Genomic DNA, 22,076 nt, shown 5'->3' on the forward strand with positions numbered 1-22,076 from the left:
ATCCTCAGGGCTGAAGTAATGTTACATGTTTCAGCCTTCTTTAATTCCTATAGTATCGCTACTGCTAGGAAAGCTTTTGGAAGACAGCAGTCTCCAAAGCTTTTGGAAGAGAGTTAAATGATAGGTATTTCAAAGAGTCCTCACAAGCATCATGATTCGATAATAAAAGGGTTTGAGGCATCATATAACAGGGTATTTTCATCTCCAGTGCCTTGGCCACGCATAAAAGACAAAGCCTGAGTAACTGCCAGTGTGATTCTTGATTTGACAGTTCTCAGAGTTTCATATATGTTGCCTCCATAGACCTGTCAGTTATCTCTCTTGTTAACTCATAGTGTCTAAAATGCCATTTTTATAGTGAACAATTCTTAGAGAAGATAGGGGTGTGTGTGTGTGTGTGACTGTGTGTGTGTGTGTGTCTGTGTGTGTGACTGTGTGTGTACACATGCACGCAGTGTATTTGAGCATATGAGTGCCACAGTGCACATGTAGAGGTCAGAGGACAACCTGGAGTGTTGGTCCTCACCTTTGAAACAGAAATCTCCTTTGAAACAGCGTCTCCGTTTTTAAAGTTCACTGTTGTTTGCATCAGGCTAGCTGACTGTAGCTTCTGGGAAATTTGTTTGCATCCCATTTCCTGGATTACAGATGTGGCATGCCCGTCACATGCTGCTTTTTATGTGCATTCTGAGGATCTGAGCTCAGGTTGTCAGGCTTGCATAGTAATTACTTTGCCCACTGAGCCATCCTGCCAGCCCCAGTCTTTGTGTGTTTAACATAAAGATGCTTAGTTACTTCAGAACACTTTATATCATTCATTTGCAAATCAATGCCTCATAGAATTGTCATGATTTTAATTTTTGCTGTTTGTTTTCATCCCCAATGATAGACGCCTTCCATGTATGCACCTTTTCCACCAAGTGTGTGTTGATCAATGGCTGATCACCAATAAGAAGTGCCCCATATGCAGAGTGGACATCGAGGCCCAGCTGCCAAGTGAAAGTTGACACCATGTTTCAGAACTCTTGCTGTCCCTCATTCCCATCCTTCCTGGTACTGCAGTCAACCAAAGATGGCATGACTTAGCTGCGCAGATCTGGAAGCCTTGAACTCTGAGTGCTGACTCTGCTATATGGTACAGCTACCGCTAGACCTACAACTTATGTACACAGTTGATTGGATGTATTTATAAAAGCTTTGTGTTGGTTTTTTTTTTTAGATTCGACATTTCTTCCTGTATCATTTTACTGTATTTTTGCATGATTCCTTGTATTGCATTTCTTTGCACATATATGGGCTTGTGACCCTAAACTTGCAGGCAAGATTAGCTGCTTTAGTAAGTAGTATTTTGTGGTCTTTTTGTTTTTTTTTACATAGTACCTTGAGAATTATGAATTTTTTTATCCATTACTAACCTTTAATTTAATCAATCATGTACTTTAGTTTAATGTATAAAGATCCTCTAGAAAATGATAATATTGTGTATTAAGACATTCCTTAATTAAATTAGGACAAAATGGCTGCTGTATATTTACAATATGGAGTTCTGAGTTAAGTACCACCCTTAATACTGGGAACAGAATGCAACCCATGTCAATCAGATGCAGGTGGTACTCACATGACCAGCGTGATCAGTAGGAATTTTCTTGATGTATCCTTTCTTCCAGCACAGTGCAAGATAGAGTTGCTATTGATGCCGTATGTTTAGACTGCTGTTCTCACCCTATTTATCTTTCTCTATGCCATTTGGAACTTGATTCCCTAATCCAGTTTTTGCTGCTGTGAAACAGCTTTGACGAACACTAAATATTCATTTGAGTTAGCTGGGTTGTATATACTTGCAGATTTTAAAAAAGGATAGGGAAATTGAAAAAGACATGTAGAATTTTGTTAGGTCTGCTAAGCACGGATAATGAAGATATCTGCTTACATTAATTTTATAAAGTCATTCAGTCAGGCTTTAGGATTCAGTCATTGGCAGGTATCTATGCATTCGTAGAACTTCTAAGGGTCCCAGGTTCACTTTTAAGGGATTTTTTTATAGTTTAAATAAAGTCAGCTGAATCTACATGTCTCTTGTTTTATTTCTCTCTAAACTTGAAAACAGTAAATCTGCAGATACTGTGAGGCACAGATTATATTGTCAGGCTACTGTTGGCTATGGTTATAGACGCCCACTTCAGACATTACCAAGAGTCGATCACTGATTTCAAATTGTAATTTCTATAGTTAAGATTTACAACATAATATAGAGTACAAGTTAACATACTAACATTTCTCCTTTGGAGGAAGTTTTAATCCACTTCAGGATGCATATTATCAAGATACTTTCATATACAGGATAGCCTAATTTTATTTGTTTAAATATGCTTAATATGCCCAAGATTGCAAATGCATCCAGTCAGTAAGACCACTGTCTGTATGTGGAAGACATGTTCCCATGGATCATATGTGAAGATGTCAATAAGCTTGCATTAAGCCACCTGCTTTGTAAGTGGATTGATTAATAAATAACTTATATTTCTATTGTCTTTGTGTTTCATAATTAGTGTTTATAAAATGGTTTACACTGGACATCTTGAAGCTCAGATGAGATCCACCTAACTGATATTTGCATAATCTGGTGCTTGTTTTCATTCAGTTTTGCCTTTTATGTCACCATAGAGCAATTCTATCATCAGCATGTGTCTACAGAGTATGCATGCTGATAGAGGGTGATAGAGTTAACAGTATACTTGTGAGGCAGAGTAAAGCCTGGTGTGGAAACATTTCCAAACTCCAGGCATGCCTGACACTGTGAACCATTTGGTTACCAGTCTACATTATAGAAGGTCAGGAAAGAGTGGAACAGTAACCCAGGTCTGCTCCCTCACTGGGGAAAAACCAAAAAATAAATGCATATAAGACTGCCATTAGAGAGCCTGAGTCTATGCAAGAAGTTGAGAACCTAGAAGTGAAAAGGAGGGGTGTGTGTAGACAGGTGACTCAGCGGTTAAGAGCGCAGACTGTTCTTCCAAAGGACCTGAGTTCAGTTCCCAGCACTCATATTAGGTAGTTTGCAGGCTCCAGAGGGATCTGACACCTTTGACCTCTGCAGAAACCTGTACTCATGTGTACACACCTGAACATATGTACATATATATTTATTTGGTTTTTCAAGACAGGGTTTTTCTGGCTATCCTATAACTCGCTCTAGACCAGGCTGGCCTCTAACTCAGATCTGCCTGCCTCTGCCTCCTGAGTGCACCACCACTGCCCTGCCACACATTTTTTTTTTTTTTAATGGAGAGAATTCCATGCTATGTGGTCCTCTAGTGTTTTCCAGAACATAAGAAAAGCTTAGATTTCTCTATAACATACATTATATGTGATTTAAATACATACTTATTTTATAATTGACACTGATTCATTTATGTTTAGTTTTTTTGTGTTTGTTTTTGGAGACAGAGTCTCACTATGTAAGCCCTGGCTTGGAACTCATTATGCAGGCCAGGCAGACCTCAAACTCACAGAGATCTACCTGCCCTCTGCCTCGCAAATGCTGGAGTTTTCCACTACATCACACACAAGAAATAAAATACACAGTGATTAAAAATAAAAAATCTTAAAAAGATAATATAAATTATTGCTTTAATCCCAAAATGTTTGGCCTTTCAAAGCAAATGCAGTATCATGAGACGCTGCTAACGTTTCTCCTGCCCCGTGTCCAAGCAACTAGTCACTAAATGGGCATTAATGTCCTGTCTGGCATTCAGAGGGTGTTACCTTCCTTTGATCCTATAGTCACAGAAGATTCTGGGCTATGTGCCTTCTGCTTCTCACCTCATAATCACAGCAGCAATATGAAGAGGCAATACTTAATACTATGCTGTAGTCAGCTTTTGCCAAAGGTAAGAATTGATGCCCTCTCCCATAAAATTACATTTTGTGTGTGCTAGTGGTGGTGTGTGTGAGTGTATAGCGAGGTTATAGGTCACCATGTGGCACTCAGTTCAGTTGTTTCCTGTTAGCCAGGGACATGCCATTCTATCTATCTAGTGTTTTAAATGTAGGTTTTTTGCCAAGACCTTGTTCTGGACATACTGTCTTTTGTAGGTAAACATTCTGGCTGGTTGGTGTCAGGACTTCTGAGGGTTCCCAGCTGCATCTGATTCTTGAATGCATGATGGATAAACATATTCTCAAGACTCTCTCAAATGGTAAAACATCTGGAAATGGCAAATGCACTCAGTTTTTCCATTCAAAACGTGTACTAAGACAACATTGAGAATTCAGATTTTAAAGTGAGCCCGTGTCCCAACCACTATGTATGTTTGCAAAATCATGGCTCTATGAGAAGACAAGAACATACAGATGGCCAGCAACAAAAGGCTTATTGTCGGTCACAGAAACCCCCTAGATAAGTATATATGATAGGTCTTTGTGACAAACAACTGCAGAGTGTGGTTTCAGGCACTTTTATTTGCTCGCAGATGCTCAGTTTGGGTAGGGCTAATGGAGTCTAGCTCATCTTTCATTGTGGTTTCCTGTGGCTGCATTCAGCTTGGGAGTGCTACTGGAATGGATTGTCCTGTCCGGCCCAGCTTAGACAGCTGATGCTTCCACAGGGGTGTTGAGGACAGTTGATGATTCACTGCGTGTTCACTGTCATCTCTCCAGCAAGGGATAACTAGACTTCTTTACACAGTGGGTCAGGAACCCTAAACCTGCCAGGCTTCCTCAGACACAAGCCTGGATATCCATTCTGTCATCCTGTTGGTCAAGAGAACATCAAGGCTAGCTAAGATGGTGGTGGGGAGCAGGTAGAAGACCCCAGACCAACACAGTGTGGCCACTTTAACACAGTAAAGGCTGGCCATGCAGCTCAGATGGTAGAGTCCTTAGCACTCAGGAAGCCCTGGATTCTGACATGTCAGTGCCATGTAAACTAGGCGTGGTGGTGCATGCCTGTAATCCCTCCCACTCAGGAGGCAGAGGCAGGAGGATTAGAAATTCAAGGTCACGCCGGGGCGATGGTGGCGCACGCCTTTAATCCCAGCACTCGGGAGGCAGAGCCAGGTGGATCTCTGTGAGTTCGAGGCCAGCCTGGACTACCAAGTGAGTCCCAGGAAAGGCGCAAAGCTACACAGAGAAACCCTGTCTCGAAAAACCAAAAAAAAAAAAAAAAAAAAAAAAAAAAAGAAATTCAAGGTCACCCTCAACTACATAGAAAGTTCTAATTCAGTCTATGATGCATGAGACCCTGCTGTAAAGCTCATTGCAGTTATTTAAAGCACAGCCCAATGTTTTGTTAAAAGGACTCCTTTCATTCAGAGATGAGGGTCTCACTGTGTTGCTAAGCTGGTGCTGAAACCATGAGCTTAAGGGATCCTCCTGCCTTAGCCTCCCAAGTAGCTGGAATTATATGCATGCACCATAGTACAAACTGAGGATATTTTCTTCTCCAAACCAAAACTTCTTCTCCAAACCTATTTGTGACATGCGTGATGTCAAGTATGATGGCCAGAGTCAGCAGCCACAAAACGTTTCCTGAAGCAGGTATTTGAGTGAAAGAAATTAATGGAACATAAATAGCTCTTTCTGCTCCTTTGATTTTGCCATATCCTTGTATAATTTAGAGTGAGGAACAATTCCATCAGCCTGTTTTCCAGGTGGGAGGGACACTGGTTCTTTCTGCCTTTAGGCTCAGATTGGAAATGTCAAGATAGGCTACAGTAACCTAGGGATTTGAGTAAAGGGGGAGGATCAATCCTGATCAGCCTTATTTAAGGCTCTCCAACCACAGTGTATTTCCCAAGCCGAAGAGACTTGAACTAAAACAACAGAGTCATGGGGAGCCTGACCTCACTTTGTTCTGCTGCCTTTGGGCACTGGACCATTTTCTGTGTTGTTTTGATTTTTTCTCCTGTATGCTAGGAACACATCTTCAGGGCTTTACACATGCATCATACCACTAAGCAACGACTTCCCACCTCAGCCTTCTTTTTCTATCTTGACCACCTTCTTTTCTCCAGGGTAACATTTTGTTCTCTGGCCTCTTCTCTCTCTGTTCACAACTTGGGATACACTCTGTCTTGTTCAAACCTTGTACACATTACACTGTCATTTGACAAATACTTCTGAGTCCACCTGGTATCAGCGTGCTGGGACAAACACTTTTAGTTTGATTTGTACCTCTGCTAGGGATCCGTTGTTTTTTTTAGGAAGACCACGATGTAGCACACATTCGATTCTCAATCATCTTGTAGCACTGAACGACCTGGAGCCGATGACTCGATTCTCCAGACCAACCCAAACCTAACTACCAAGTAGAGGTTTCCGGAAGAGGAAGCAAGGTCAGAAGTAGCATTTCCAGGATATTCTTTGGAGCCCACTAATGCCCACCCGGAACAAACGTCTAAAGACATCTGTCCGTAGGTGATCCTTTTCTTTTCGCCTTCGGCCAATATTCAGATTAGCTTTTCCAGTGGGAGGAAAACTTGTTTTGTTTATCTCAGGGACTAGGATTTAAAAATAAAACTGTAGGCAAGGAAACAACAAAGCCCGGCGGCCTCGCCGGTTGCTATGACAAGCAAGTAGCAGCCAGCCAATCAGTGTGCAGAAAGGCCTTCCGGTCCAGCCAATGGGGAGCGCGCGCCGTGCGTGAGGCTGCCCAATGGGGCGCGAGCAGCGCGGTATTTGAATCGCGGACCGGGCCGAGAGTGGGGAGCAGCGAGACCCGGAGACGCCCAACGGCGCCGCGGACCCCGGTGGCTGCGCTGAGTCCTCACTGCCCAGCGCGGCCCTCATGGCGCTGCTCCGACGCCCGACGGTGAGTGCGCCCGGGCTGTGCTTCCCTGCCCGGCCCGGTGGCCCGGGAGGCTGCCGGTGAGGCCCTGGCAGAGCTGTCCAAAGGCAAGGGCCTGGGGTCCCCATCCCTGTCACTCACTGCTCAGGGCTGCGCTGCGCTGGGGATGAGGACCGGGAGGAACCGGGAAGCCGTCCGGTACCGTTTCTCTGCTTTTCACATTTTTTACAGTTTGCTTTATATGAACTTCTCATTGGCGTCTGCACACTGCCTTCCAGGCCACGTTCATGAAAGTGTGGGTTTGTCCTCTTAAAAAAAAAACAAAAATAACAAAATGAAAACAAAAAAACCCACCCAGGTGTAATAGGAGAAGTACAAAACTTGGATCCCAGTATTGCAGATGGTGGGGGGAAAGTCCAAATTCGTTTTCTGAGAATGAAAGCCTTACTAGCTTTTGGGCTTAAATTGTACCTGGGTCTGTTTTCCCTTTGTTGAAAACTAGAGGGCCCTGACCCAGCTGGCTGCCATTGTCCTGGCTAGTTAAAAGCTGCCAGTGCCTCTTCCACGTGAATTTAAAAGTAGTCTTCATCACCAGGCTTTAACTCCTAAGACGTTGAACTTTCAAACACATTTTGAAATTAGCAGCGGGTGCTGGCAAGAAAGATTCACCATCGTGGCTTGGGGAATCGAAATCCTAAACAATGATGAACATACAGTCAGGGTTCGAGTCTTGTAGATCTAACTCCCACGAACAAGTAAAATTTTTGGCTGGGTGGTGGTGGCTCACGCCTTTAATCCCAGCACTAGGGAGGCAGAGGCAGGCGAATCTCTGTGAGTTCAAGGCCAGCTTAGTCTACAGAAGTGAGTTCCTGGACAGCCAGAGAGAACTTTGTCTTGGAAAACCAAACATGCACGCACACACAATTTTTGTCTAATTGGTCCTTTTAAGTTACTTAATGCTTAAACTCTTTCAGTTGGGATGGGCTACAGTTTTGCCTGGCTTATCCTGAAAGGTCAGCCTAAACAGCCCCCTCCCCCGTTGGGGGGTATTTTAGAATTAGGGACCCCTAACTCTCAGAGAGTTAAGCGTTTTCCCTCATGAAGTATTTATTACTTCTACAACAGACTCAGCTTGGGGGTATGACTAGCAAGTCTTGTTTTTTAACTGTGTTCTGGAAAAGCCAATTATGGTCAACTGACATTGTTATTTTTCTTTTTCATTCAATTCTAACTCTCCCAAAACTCGAGAGGTAAAATTATTTTACACATCCTGTTTTCATTCTAAATATCCTTAATTTGAGAGAGTCTGCTATAAAAAGCTGTGTCTCTGAAGGTCCATCTCTGCTGGTGCCATTTCCTGTTTGATTGACATTGTAATGAAAGCTACTCCAGGTCTGAGGCATGGAGTTTTAAACCACCTGACCTATTATTAACTATTGGTATCAAAGCTCTTTATCATTATGGATATACTCTGTGCAGGGGGATTTCTAACCAAATGACTTAACCTACAAAGATCACTTACCAAGAGACACAGGTGTTTATGAGAAATAATCTTTGAAGTGTGAATCTGACATCTCTTAAAGACTGCAATTCATGAGATCAGTAGGGATATCTTTGTTTTATAGGTAAGGTAGGTAGGTGATTTGCTTAATTTTAGAGTAATATTTCAAATAGCCTTTTTTAGATTTCCTAAAATGTATCCTTCTCCTTAAAAAAAATGAAGCTTTTATTTTATATGCATGAATAGTGTACCATGTGTGTGCAGTACTCTCAGGAGCCAGAAGAGGGCGTCAGATCCCCTGGAACTGGAGTTACAGGCACTTGTAAGCGGCCATGTGGGTGCTGGGGTTGTCCGCTGCAGGAGCAGCCAATGCTCTTAACTGCTGAAAACCATCTCTAGCCCCAAGGTCCCCTCTATGAATAGATTTCCCAGAGCAGGTCTGAATTGGAGTAGCTGACATTAGGTAGGTAGGTATTTTTTATTTTCTCTGTGTTTAACCTTTTTTGTTTGTTTATTTGCTTATTTGTTGTCGGTTGTGGTTTTTTGTTTTTGTTTTGTTTTAAGGTGTCCAGTGATTTGAAGACTATTGACACAGGAGTTAATCCTAAAGCTAAGAGCCATGTGACTATCCGGCGAGGAGTTTTAGAAGAAATTGGAAATAAAGTTAGAACCAGAGCAACCCAAGTGGCGAAGGTAACGAGGGAGAGGTGATACATGCGGAGAGCCGCGCTGTACGGGGGCTGGCTGTTTGTCTTGCCCTGCTCACTGTTCTATTGCCTTATAGAAACCTCAGAACACCAAAGTACCAGTTCAGCCCGCCAAAGTGACCAATGTCAGCAAACAGCCGAAACCGACAGCTTCCGTGAAACCGGTACAGATGGAGACACTGGCTCCAAAGGTAGGAGCTCCTGGACTTAACCTGCATGCTTCTATAGGCTTTCATTTTAGTGTTCCGAGTGTGGGTGCTTCGCCTGCATGTGGGTCTGTGCACCACTTTCGAGTCTGGTGCTCTGAGAGGCAAAAAGAAGACACAGGGTCCCCTGTGACTGCAGTTACAGACAGTTGTGAGCTGTCATGTGGCTGCTGGGAACAAGCCTGGGACCTCTGGAAGAGCAGCCAGGGCTCCTCACTGCTGAGTTATTTCTCCAGCCCCCAACCTGGAGGGTTTTATTAAAATAATGCACAATAGGAATGACCTTCCTTACAACCGGAAGCCCACCACTCTGAAGTCTGAAACTCACATAAAATAATCCCATAATTCTACATTGATTAATGGTGGTCTCTATAACTGAGTAGCTCAGCTGGACTTTGAATGCTCAGGGACCTAGCAGCTTACCCATTTCCCGTAAGTTCAAGTGTATGCATGCTCTCATATATAATTACTATGATGTAGACATTGTCTGAGTGCCAGGATACAGCAATAAACACTTTACTTCACTTTCATTCTCTGTCTCTGTCTCTGTCACTGTCTCTGTCTCTGTCTCTCTGTCTCTGTCTCTGTCTCTCTCTCTCTCTCTCTCTCTCTCTCTCGTGTGTGTGTGTGTGTGTGTGTGTGTGTGTGTGTGTGTGTGTGTGTGTGTGTGTGGTGGTGGTGGTGGTGGTGGTGGTGGTGGTGGTGGTGGTGTATGATTGAAACTTCAAAGTGAAACTTTGGACATAGTGGAGGAACACCTAGATTGAGTACTTACTGTACACATCCAGTTGTGTTAAGGTTGTCGAGAAGTCTTGCCTCAGGAGGCGTATCTAGGAGGGACATATGTTCCCTGAAACAAAGTTAGCAACCTTAGGGGGTGTCACTAGTGACATCAGAAAGTGCAGTGTCAGACGGCTGGGGAATGCCTCCGTCTGTGGAAGACACCTCAAGGAGGGTGCAGGTTCTAAGGGATTCAGTGGCCCAGGGCTACTTGGTCCTCAGAGGGTGTGTGTGTGTGTGTGTGTGTGTGTGTATGTGTGCAGGTCTTAGGTGCTATTCCTCTGGTGGCAGCATGGACCCTTTTTTTTTGGAGAAAGGGTCTCACTATGTAGTCCCAGCTGGATTGGACTTCATAGATCTGCCTTCCTCTGCCTCTTGAGTGCTGGGATTAAAGGCGTGCATCATCATGTTAGGCCTGACTCTGCCCTTACAGGGTCTCTCTCTAGCTAGGAGATCACCTAGTAGGCTATACTGACTGGGCAGTGAGCCCCCTAAGATTTGTCTCTCTTAAACTGGGCATTGGTGGCACACGCCTTTAATCCCAGCACTCGGTAGGCAGAAGCAGGTCTCTGTGAGTTCGAGGCCAGCCTGGTCTACAGAGGAAGTTCCAGGACAGGCTCTGAAGCTACACAGAGAAACCCTGTCTCAAAAAAAAAAAAAGAAAAAAAGTTATGTGTCTCAGACTCCCTAGCACACGCCGCCACCGTTAGCTTTTATACTGATTTGGATTCTGGGGGTCAAACTCGGACAAGCACTTTACCAACTGAGCCTTCTCCCCAGCTTCAGTGGTAATTCTGAAAAAACTTGACAGGCAAAGGAGCCTGTGGGGTTTGAATGAGAACGGCCCCCATAGGCTCAGATATTTGAATACTTGGTTCCCAGCTGGTGGAACTGTTGGGGGGGGGGATTGGGAGGTGTGGCCTTGTGGAAGGAGGTGCGTCACTGCGGGTGGGCTTTAAGATTGCAGAAGTTCACACCATTCCCATTTAGCTCTCTCTGCCTTGTGTTTGTGGACCAAGATGTAAACTACTCCGGCACCATGCTTGCCTGCCTGTCGCCATGCTCCTTGATGGTTATAGACTATGACATGATGGTCATGGACTCTAACCCTCTGCAACTGGGAGATACAAATTAAGTGTGTTTTTTTTCTCTAAGTTGCCTTGGTCGCGGTGTCTTATCACAGCAACAGCGAAGTAACTAAGACAGTGCCTTTTTAGTGATTAAGGGCAGCAACGACGTCATGGCGCAAAGATGCAATAGGCTGATATATGGTCATACGTAACCCTTTGGTCAAGGACTATGCAGGTCTGCACTAAGTCAGAGGAAGCAGGAGGTAAGGGTGGGAAGAAAGCTGCAGTTGGATTCGTAGGCCTTAGAGTCTGGATTTTATCTCTCTTCTGTGTGTGTGTCTGCTGTGTGTGTGTCTGTCTGTTTTGATGCAAGATGTTGTGTAGCCTGGGCTGGCTTCAAACTCTGTGTATCCTAGGGTAACCCTGAGCTTTTGATCCTCTTGCCTCTACCTTGGCAAGTCCTGGGATGAGTACTGCCATGCCCATTTTGTGGTGCTGAGGATCAAACCTAGGACCCCATGCATGCTAGGCAAATGTCTACCAACTGAGCCACACCTCTAGGTCTCCCACCTTACTTTTTAAAAATGTTGCATATTGTGGGTGTGTGCACGCACGTGTGCATCTCGAGGTCAGAGGACAACTTTCCCGAGTTGCTTTTCTATTTCCTCCATGTGAGTCGCAGGGTTAGGGCGGCAGCAAGTGTCTTTACCCACTGAACCATCTCACAGGAGCTGTCTCTCCTTCCTCCCCTTCCCCGCTCCTTCAGGGTCTTTCACTGTAGTTCAGGCTGACCTCAAACTCGGAGTATCTGCCTCCCAAGTGCTGGAAATATAGGCAGGTGTCACCCCCACGTCTGGCCAGTGAATATCAATGTGACAGAAATGATCTTAACTGGGAGATCCATTCATTCAATGAATTTAATGAGATACTATGTAGCCATAAATATGAATTAGTACAGCATTTAAAGATGTCAAAATATTTGGCACATTAAGTGACAAAACCAGATTATAACACCATGTACTGTATAAAATCAGATTTGCTTTTAGGTGGAGGTGGGGTGTTTCAAGACAGGGTTTCTCTGTGTAGCCCTGGCCTTCCTAGAACTCACTCTGTAGACTTGGCTTTGAACTCAGAGATCTGCCTGCCTCTGCCTCCCAAGTGCTGGGATTAAAGGTGTGCGCCACCACCACCCAGCTCAAATTTGCTCTTAAAAGCATGCATTTATGTAAAATATTAATGGTGGTTTTATTTTTGAATATTGACTTTAAGAATTTCAGGCTTCAGGGGCAGGGGATGTAGCTCAGTTGGGAGAGTGTTTGCCTAGCATACATGCCCAACACTGCATGAACTAGTCATGGGGGTGGTCGTCTGTAATTCTAGTAGGAGGATCAAAGTTCAAGGCCCTCCTTTGCTACTTACTGAGTTCAAGGCCAGCCCAGGATATTTGGCTTTATCTTTAAATATATAATCAGACTTTCCCATAAAACTGAAGCAAAGAAAAAAGGCATCTATCTGTCTGTCAGGATGGTAGTAGTTCAGATGTGGGAGCTGTGCTTAGCACACACCCACACACACACAAATTTTCTGAAAGAAAGAAAAAGAAAAAAGAGGAAAAGAAAAAGATTTGTTTGCGATGCATGACTTTTTAATTTGTGTGAGTTTACAAATCAGCACCCTGTTGGCGTAAGTACATAAGATTCAGTCCTCCACATTGAAAAGAAAGAAAAAGTTGTTTCTTCCTGTGACCTTCAATGCTCCCCTCTTTCTGGCTTCCATTATCCCATGGCTGACTGCTTTTTCTCTGTTTCCTAACAGTTGAGGCTACCTGTTTCAGATAAAACGTGGGCCAAGAGCTCAGTCCATGTAGAATCACCTCTAGGGACTAGAGAGATGACTTCGTGGTTAAGAGCACATGTTACTCTTACAGAGGACTGGAGGACTTGGTTCCCAGCACTTGTGTTGGGTGGCTCGCATAACTTCTGCTTCAGGGGATTCAAACAGTGCCCTCTTCTGGCCTCAGTGGGCACCTGCACTCTTGTGCAGACCCTCCCCAACACACACACACACACACACACACACACACACACACACACACACACACACTCACACACGTAACTTAAAAACAGTCTTTAAAATACTACTGTATGGCTGGAGGATGTGCTGGATGTTGTGACTTTAGAAGTTACCAGGGAGTTACTTCCACTCAGACACACGGATTTCAGCATCACAGTAGCGAAGGGACCGTCTTCCTGCCTGGCACTGGCTGTGACCTGCCCTATTTGCTGCCACTTTACAGACAGTCTCTGGAGTTGCGCACACCCCAGTGGAGCATAGGGCTTCTAGTAACTTCCCTCGAAAGCTGTTGATCCCTGTGTCCATGAAAACAGATGTTCCCAGAATCCTTGCCGTGCAAACCTGGAGCGGGGAGCTTCTGGCTGTGTGGAGGAGGCAGCTGCTTCTAAGATGGCTGAGACTTAATTCCGGCATTCCCAGCCGTTCTCACTCGTTTTGGAGGGAGGGGGCAGGGTTTTTTTCTGAGCAGTAAGGCCTTGGTAAACACTGAATAGTTTAAGGAAGGAGGGTATTTGCTGCATTGGGCAAGCAAGTTCCATAGGTCCCAGGCAGAGCAGGAAGCTAAGAATCTGTTTGGAAAGCCACTTCATTCACAGCATCACAGAAACAGTGCTGTGGTACCATAAAGGCCAGCACTGAGAGGGGAGGGCTGGAAGATCAGTTTAAGGTCATGGAGTTCAAGGTCAGCCTGAGCTACATGAGACGTGTCTCAGAAAGGAGAAAGAACCCAAGGTAACTTGCAAGGGAAAGGAAGAGAAGCATGGTCTCTCAGTCTTGTAAAAGAAAGGAGTACTGTTCACAAGGAACATCTATGTAATGGGAACGGGTGGTCAAGGGTCCACGGAGCTAAGCCTCCGGATTGCTGCCTCCTGGTGTCAAGTGCTGCGTGCTAAAGACAGTTCTAAAGACAGTTCTAAAGACAGTTCTAAAGACAGTTCTAAAGACAGTTCTAAAGACAGTCACGGCAAAGGTTCTGCCGCCGCCGCCGCCGCCGCCGCCTTGCTGAGTATCCAGTGTGCTTGCTGTTCAGAGTCAGCAGCTCTTGGTGGAGCCTCTCCCTGCCGCAGACCTCTGTTGCTGAGCATGGTGCCGTGGCCTGTAGTCCCGGCACCGGGGCAGTAGGATTATACTATGGGGCCAGGACGGCCTGGGGCTTCACAGCAAGACCCTGTGACAGAAACAGGGAACAAGGCAGCATGGGAAGCACTCTCAGGACCCGAGGCCTCCCCCTGCGCTCACCCCTGCCGCCAGCCGCCAGCGAGCCCTCCACCCTCCCAAAGACCAGGCTCCTGAGTGAAGTCAGCTGGCAAGTCCTCAGCTTCCGGCTGGACTTTCCATTGTCCCTGACAACCAATAGGCTTGTTTGTTAGTCTGGTTTGAAGGCCTTAATTTGCATACTACTTCTGTCATTTAAAAAAAAATACTTTTAATAATTCATTTTTAAGGGCAGATGTTGAGTTGCTGACCCTAATGTTTAATTTTCATGTTTATGATTTTTTTTTAAATTTTTTAACTGACGCATAAAAATGACACTTATTCCTGAGTAACATGTGACCTTTTGAAATACACACACACAACAGACAAATGAAGGTTATAAGCATTTATCTCCTGGACCATTCTTACTGTTGAGACGCTCAGAGTCCTTCCCCTTAGCGATGGAGAAATGTGCAGCACGCTGTGAGGATGCTCTGAAGGAAGGAAGAGTAACAGCACAGGCCTACAGCGGGGTCTCTGCTGCCAGAGTCAGAACCCGTTCCGCTTACAAGATGGGCAGTTAGTTGTAGGGCGGAAAGGGGACTAGAGTTCTTCCCTTTTGTCTGCAGTTGGCCATTGCTAAGGGCGGCTACAGAGCTAAGGTGAACGCTGGGGCTGTGGGGAGAGCAGGAAACTAGAAAAACAAGTTGCTCCAGCTCTGGGAGCCAGGGTACTTTAGTTTCAGGAATTGTCGGTGTTCAACTAAAGTGGGAAGCTTCAGCGAGGGGTGGTGGCGCACACCTTTAATCCCAGCACTCGGGAGGCAGAGACAGGCGGATCTCTGTGAGTTCGAGGCCAGCCTGGTCTACAAATTGAGTTCCAGGACAGCCAGGGCGACTCAGAGAAACCCTGTCTCGAAAAACAAAACACAAAGAGAGAAGCTTTTCAATATGGTATAGCCTTGGCTAACCATAACAGCACGGTCGCTCTCTAGGGTTGCCCTGCTCTGCAGTAGCGTACCTCTGACTGCCGTGACTTAGACCCCACTGGCCACTGCTCCCAGCCCCCACCCCCCCACCCCCCCACCCCCCCTACCCCGTCTGTACTCTGAGGCCTCTGATAACCGTTCCACCCAGCACTGAGGGAGGGAGGTCTGGTTTGCAGGTCACACAGGTGAGGTGATGCGGTACCCGTCGCCGCCGCCGCCATCTTTGTTGATGTTGTCGTCTACACTGCTATTAACTACTGCCACTGCGGTTTTGAGGTAGGCTCCCACCATGTAGCCGAGGCTGGCCTAAGCACCTCCCCCCGGGTTATTTATTTAAACTCTGCAGCAGCCACTGTAGAGGATGGCACAGTGGGCCTGCATCGCTTAGTGAAATGTCTTCACAGTGATGGAGTCCTTGGAAGGGCTCACTCTCCCCCAGGACATTGCACCTCATTCACTCTAGTTCTCTGAGGTGGGTAAATTCTGAATAAATGGCAGGCGTACCTGCTCAGCCTTTGTTGGTCTGGGCCTTCGTATAGCCCTTAAGAGGCAGAGCATGTTCTGAACTGCCTCTTCCCTTACCCTCCACTCCTTGTTTCCTACGCTAAGACTGGAAATTATTAATCTTCAGCTTAGTTCAAATTACCTTTGTGGTTTTAATTTTTTGATATTTTTGAATCATTTTCTCACTCTAACATGGTTAACCTAGAACTCTATAGCTCAGGCTGTGTTCCAGTTCATGGCTATCCTCCTGCCTCAGCCTCCCTAGTGCTGAAACTGCAGGCCTGAGTCAGCACATCCAGCTTTTAAGCCTGCTGGATTGCATGAGCTGTGCTCTGGTTTTGTATTTTATTCTCTTAGTATATATTTTTTATGATCTAGACATAAGTCCTGTTAGGCACTTTGAAAAGGGCCACCTATTCTTTTTCAAATAATGGTTTATACTTCATTATGAAATATTTGTTTGAGCTGGGTGATGGTGACACACGCCTTTAATCCCAGCACGAGGGAGGCAGAGGCAGGTGGATCTCTGTGAGTTCGAGGCCAGCCAGGACTACACAGAGAAACCGTGTCTTGAAAATCCAAAAAAGGGGAGAGAGAGAGAGAGGGAGAGAGAGAGAGAGAGAGAGAGAGAGAGAGAGAGAGAGAGAAGAGAAAAAGATTTGTTTGCGCCGCATGACTTTGTAATTTGTGTGAGTTTACAAATCCGCACCCTGTCTGTCGGCGTAAGTCCATAAGATACAGACCACATCCCCACTAAGCCTGTGTCCTCTCCTGCTAATTCAGACTGGAATGAGCCCTTCTGCCTTCTGCTTTCCAGGGTCTAAATTTAGAAGTAGTGGAGGAACGAAAACAGGATCACAGGCGAGGTTGCTGCCAGGGGCCATCAGGTCCAGTGTTCTCTGACCTCAGTGGTCACTCACATTCATTATTGAGCACCTTCTGTGTGAGAGCTAATGCGTGAACAAAGCTAGCTAGCTAGCTAAATACACAGACGCCACCTCTGTATGGAGTGTAGGATGCCAGGCATAGGCTCTCCAGCAGGGCAGCAACTCAAGGCTTCTGCTTATTGGTGTAGGAGCCTTCTCCCGTCCCCGAGGATGTCTCCATGAAGGAAGAGAACCTGTGCCAAGCTTTCTCTGATGCTTTGCTCTGCAAGATCGAGGATATAGATAACGAGGACTGGGAAAACCCTCAGCTCTGCAGTGACTACGTGAAGGACATCTACCAGTACCTCAGGCAGCTCGAGGTGGGTGGGCCTTTACGTGTGGGTTGCACTGGCAACGTGGACTTCAGCAGGGGGCCGGGGAGGAAATGACATCAACTTGTTAAACTTTTGAATTGCACCAACAGGTTTTGCAGTCCATCAGCCCACACTTCTTAGACGGAAGAGATATAAATGGACGCATGCGTGCCATCCTGGTGGACTGGCTGGTCCAAGTCCATTCCAAGTTTAGGCTTCTGCAGGAAACCCTGTACATGTGCATTGCCATCATGGACCGGTTCCTACAGGTGAGTGCAGCTACAAGGGTGTGGTGCTGGTAGGGTAGCCCTGTGAACATGGCGTTGATGCTTCTGAAATGGAGAGCCGAGCTGGGCCTCCTCTGAAGCCAAAGACTGGCAGCCTAGCTGAAATGCCAGAGAATTTCAGTTACTAAAATAGGGAAGTAGGCCAAAGGTGTCATGCCCTGCCCACCCCATTTTCAGTGTCTGACACTCTTCAGGGTCAACAATTCCTCATCTCAGAATGAGCTGAGTGAGAGGTTTCTCTGTGTAGCCCTGGTTGTTCTGGAACTCACTCTGTAGACCGGGCTGACCTCGAACTCATAGAGATCCTCCTGCCTCTGCCTCCTGAGTGCTGGGATTAAAGACGTGCGCCACCACTGCCCGGCCCCTCCTCACCTCTTGTTTTAAGAAACTTACTTAGTGCAGCCCCTGTGGAGGTGAGAGGCCAGCTCTGAGAGAGTTGGTGCTCTCCGTCCACCTTGTGGATTCTGGAGTGTGAGCTCAGGTCCAGGTTGGACAGTTGCCCAGCCTTTACTGCTGGCCACCTCAGCAGCCCCACACTGTAGTCCACTGAGCTTTTCCCCAACTCTGAAGCACTGGGGAGAGATTGTGTGTGTGTTGCAGTTTGTTTTAACAAGAGGTTTTTCAAGGTGGTTAATGGGTGTACTTGGAGTAGGGAATATTTCAGCTCGCCATTGAGTTCTCACTTTTTTGCTGTGGTTTATCTCTGTACAAACCACACCAGGTACAGGTCAAGGCTGTGCAGACATTTAGGACCATTCCCTAAATCTCTGCTGTCAGGTCATCTGGGAGGACCCAATGAGATAGTGTGTTAGTCTTATCACTATGCCCAAAATAGTTACTGCTCAGTGACGGCGTGCCCAGTGACGGTGTGCCCAGTGACGGTGTGCTCAGTGACGGTGTGCCCAGTGAAGGCTCTTCTGCCGCCATTCAGGTCTCCCGGGTCCTGCATGAGCCCTAGTCCAGTCTGGTCGGTGGTGACTCCGGATGTGTTTGTTTTCCATTAGGCTCAGCCAGTCTGCCGGAAGAAACTGCAGCTGGTTGGGATCACAGCTTTGCTCTTGGCTTCCAAATACGAGGAGATGTTTTCCCCAAATATCGAAGACTTTGTTTATATCACAGACAACGCTTACACCAGTTCCCAAATCCGAGAGATGGAGACTCTGATTTTGAAAGAGCTGAAATTTGAGTTGGGCCGGCCTTTGCCACTCCATTTCTTAAGGCGAGCCTCCAAAGCCGGGGAGGTGAGTGCCGCTGTCTCTGTGGGAGAGTTGGCTTGTGCTCAGTCTCACCCTAAGACATCTAAGAGGAAGCTTCTCTCTCAAGAGCTTCTGGTGCTTCCCTCATGGTGTTCTCGAAGGGTGGGAGTCCAGTGGGCTGAGTGGAAGCCTCTCGTGTGCTGCTCTTTCCTAGGTTGATGTCGAACAGCACACCTTAGCCAAGTATCTGATGGAGCTGACACTCATCGACTATGACATGGTGCATTATCACCCTTCTCAGGTCGCAGCTGCCGCTTCCTGCCTGTCCCAGAAGGTGCTGGGCCAGGGGAAATGGGTGAGTTGAAGGGAGGGAGCCCTGAGTTTGCAAGGTATGTGCTTCACTGACGCCGTTCCTTCTCAAGTCTCAATTTTCATGGTGCCATGGCTGGGCCTTCACGCTTAGAACAGCACTGCCGACCAGGCTGTGAGGCAGACGCTGCCCTGGGAAGAGGGCCGCTATTCTGTGTGTATGTGTGTGTCTCACTCTGCCTTTCCCCAGCAAGGGGTGGCAGTATGCTTGTTCCTTGGAGTGCCCTCCAGACCTGTGCGACTGCTTTCAAACATACCCCGAGCACTTGGTCTGTCAGAGCTGAGAGCCACTGTCCTCGGGGACAGAGCCATGCTGCATGGCTTGGTGCTGGGGAAGCGGTTAGGCTGGACTGGGTTTGACAAGGTAAGAATTTCCCCACTGCTTTTTTTTCTTTTAACTTTAAGTTTATTTTAGTCGAATTTGGGGACTGACCCCAAGTCCTCATACATGCTGTCACAGCTGTATCTCCAGCTGTTTTCACATGGATACAGGGTTTCACTAAGGTGCCCTGTCAGCCCTGAACAGTCACTGGGATCCAGGCCTGCATCACCAGCCCGGCTCCTTACAGCTCTTGCACAGGAGACGTGGCGTGTGTTCTCCTGAAGGGAAGCAGGCAGTGGCTGACCCTCCCTGGCTTCTGCTCGTGTTTCAGAATTTAAAGCAGCAGTATTACACAGGATACATGGAGAGTGAAGTACTGGAAGTCATGCAGCACATGGCCAAGAACGTGGTGAAAGTCAATGAAAACCTCACCAAGTTCATTGTAAGTGCTGCCGTCCCGACCTTGGGAAAGCATTCCATCCTGGGCTGTGCGTGGAAGTGTGGTGCCAGCAAGCCTGGTCTTCCAGTCTCTAAGGAGTGGAATATACTGACTGGCCAAGCTTGATGCCTGGTCAGCCAGCCCCTGTCTTCCCACCCTTGTGTCTGCATCCTCAGGAGGCACACAGCGGGCAGGAAAGGCGGGCTGTTTGCCGCGGTCCGGGAAGAGAGGCCCCTCTGGTGGCCTCATTCTGCTGCGGTTACTCAGGCCTCCATCCAGGCCTTTTGAAAAGGCTCCTAGCGAACAAACCCAGAGAAGGGAGAGGGGCCTATGAGGGTGAAACACGGGGGTGGGGTGGGGTGTGCCTGTGGGACACAGAAGACCCCTAAGGGGCCAGTGACGAAGAATGTGTCCTTACCGCATGATCATGCTGACACGTAGTTCTGCTGTGACGGTAGCTGGATTTGCGAAGCTCTAGTCACCACACCTTTATTCCCTTGTTTTTTCAAGACAGGGTTGCTCTGTAGACCAGGCTGGCCTCGAACTCAGAGATCCACCTGCCGCTTCCTCCCTCGTGCTGGGATTAAAGGTGTACGTCACCACTGCCCAGCCTTCAGTTCCATTTTTAAAAAACATGTATGGGTGTTTTGTCTGCATATCACATACATGCCAGGTGCCTGTAGAGGCCAGAAGAGTGTGTCTAATCCCCTAGGAGTGGAGTTATAGATGGTGTGGGCACTGGGAATTGAACCCGGGTCCTCCTGAAGAACCTCTGGTGCTCTTAACTGTGGAACCATCCCTCCAGCCCTTTTCCGGTTTCTGCTGTCAGTCCCAGTGGCACTTACTGATGACGGCCCTCACCTCTCAGATAGCACCTCAGAGGGCCTGTTCTCACATCTTCAAACTATTGCCCCTACTGTCTATGTGACCAGCAGGGTTGGAGCAGACAGCTTGGTGCAGTGTTCTGAGGGAGAGGCCTAGGGACTGCGCATCATCAGGCTGTCTGGAGACGGCAGCCATGGCCCTTCACACTTGTGGGTTAGACTAGGTATGCTGGGCGGTCCTGAAACGTTCCTAACCACAACTGACTTCTGCAGGCGATCAAGAACAAGTATGCCAGCAGCAGACTCCTGAAGATCAGCACGATCCCTCAGCTGAACTCCAAAACCATCAAAGACCTTGCCTCCCCTCTGATGGGCAGGCTTTAGGCAGCCGGGCTTCCATCGTGTACATCTCTGATTTTGTACATACTCCTCTAGTTTACGTCACAAAACCTCTTCTCAGACTAATTTTCTAATTGTGTATTGAGGAAAAATAAAGCTATTGATTTTCTTAAGGTACCCTGTGTATATCTGTGTAGTCTATACTGAAGAAATGTAGAATGGTTTACCGTAACTGTGCTTTGCATTGAGGAAAAATAAAGCTATTGATTTTCTTAAGGTATCCCGTGTATATCTGTGTAGTTTGTATTGAATGGGTCTAAGCAGCAGATAGAGCTTTATCCCTGATGAGTCGTAGCTGTTGGTCCACACATTGGGAATGGAGATTGACAAGCCTTCTTTTTAGGGTCTTTAAACTTCGTAAGGTCATGGGTGGGTGACAGTGAGCACCCAGATCAATCCGATAGGAGCATCTGCTCCTACATAACCAGACAGTCCCTGGATAGACTTGGGTGAGCAACTGCTTGGATACCTGTATCCACAATCTGCTGCTGGTGTGCCTGTGAATGGAAGGAGGCAGCCCCAAAACACTTGGTACCTTATTTATTTTTTCTTTAGGCTCTGCTAACAAGACTAAATATAGGTCAGTCAATTCTTGCAAATTACCATCTGTCCCAAGAGATATTGGGACCACGCCTCCTGACGGAAACGAGTTTGAGTGTCTGATAAGCTAATCCCGCCTTGTGTTTGAGAAGGCATCTGAGTGGTGACTTGAGAGCAGTCTTGGAGTATGGGAAGTCTTGGTCAGGGATATCTCTACTTTCATTCTCTAGTTTACCTGGATGTGCATATCCAGCCTGTCAACAGGGAGCAGCTAGTACCGTCTAGTCTGTCCCAGGGAGAGGCTGGAACCAAGTAGTGGGATCTCCACAGCTGCCCACTGCTCAGTCCCCTGCCGTCTCCCATTTCCTCCCTTAGTCTCCCTCAGGTCCGTATTGCCGTCTTGTCCCTGGCCGTAGGGACTCAGGTCCCTGACATCTCCATTTGTTGATGCTGCCAGTCCTTAAAACACTTGGTTTGCCCTAAGCCACCTCCTTGTCAACCACTCCAGCTCCATGAGACAGCAGAAGCTGCCCGTACCAAGCTCACTGACCACATGTAACGTGATGACCGCCGCTCTGCCGTAGTGTCATGTGATCTCAAAACCCGAGGTTAAAGCATCTCCAGCGATTAGGAACTCAGCACCGTTCACG

The 22,076-nt window shown here is 46.8% G+C and overlaps 2 protein-coding genes across 9 annotated transcripts in view; both read left to right on the forward strand.

Annotated features, from left to right (window-relative positions):
- Positions 1 to 2,531, forward strand: part of Rnf111 (ring finger protein 111) — a 77,813-nt gene extending 75,282 nt beyond the window's left edge. For all 8 annotated transcript variants that reach the window (XM_037207359.1, XM_037207363.1, XM_037207362.1 and 5 more), the window contains exon 14: positions 890 to 2,531. In XM_037207359.1, the coding sequence (XP_037063254.1) occupies positions 890 to 1,007 (118 nt within the window). In that variant the 3' untranslated portion in view covers positions 1,008 to 2,531. The remainder of the gene's footprint in view (positions 1 to 889) is intronic.
- A 4,131-nt stretch (positions 2,532 to 6,662) lies between these two features.
- Positions 6,663 to 21,003, forward strand: Ccnb2 (cyclin B2). Its single transcript, XM_028865828.2, has 9 exons — positions 6,663 to 6,811; positions 8,853 to 8,981; positions 9,073 to 9,186; positions 16,886 to 17,056; positions 17,161 to 17,319; positions 18,342 to 18,578; positions 18,748 to 18,888; positions 19,556 to 19,666; positions 20,761 to 21,003. Exons 1-9 carry the CDS (start codon positions 6,788 to 6,790, stop codon positions 20,869 to 20,871), a joined length of 1,197 nt encoding a protein of 398 aa, XP_028721661.1. The 5' UTR covers positions 6,663 to 6,787; the 3' UTR covers positions 20,872 to 21,003.
- The last annotated feature ends 1,073 nt before the right edge of the window (positions 21,004 to 22,076 follow it).

Source organism: Peromyscus leucopus, chromosome 7, assembly GCF_004664715.2.
Source record: "Peromyscus leucopus breed LL Stock chromosome 7, UCI_PerLeu_2.1, whole genome shotgun sequence".
In the NCBI taxonomy this organism is placed as follows: Eukaryota; Metazoa; Chordata; class Mammalia; order Rodentia; family Cricetidae; genus Peromyscus; species Peromyscus leucopus.

Excerpts from the sequence above, each read along its gene's own strand:
- Ccnb2 (XM_028865828.2), top strand. The coding sequence starts at position 6,788 with ATGGCGCTGCTCCGACGCCCGACG. Across the intron at positions 17,320-18,341 it reads TCATGGACCGGTTCCTACAG|GCTCAGCCAGTCTGCCGGAA; the intron begins GTGAGTGCAGCT and ends GTTTTCCATTAG. Across the intron at positions 18,889-19,555 it reads TGCTGGGCCAGGGGAAATGG|AATTTAAAGCAGCAGTATTA; the intron begins GTGAGTTGAAGG and ends CTCGTGTTTCAG.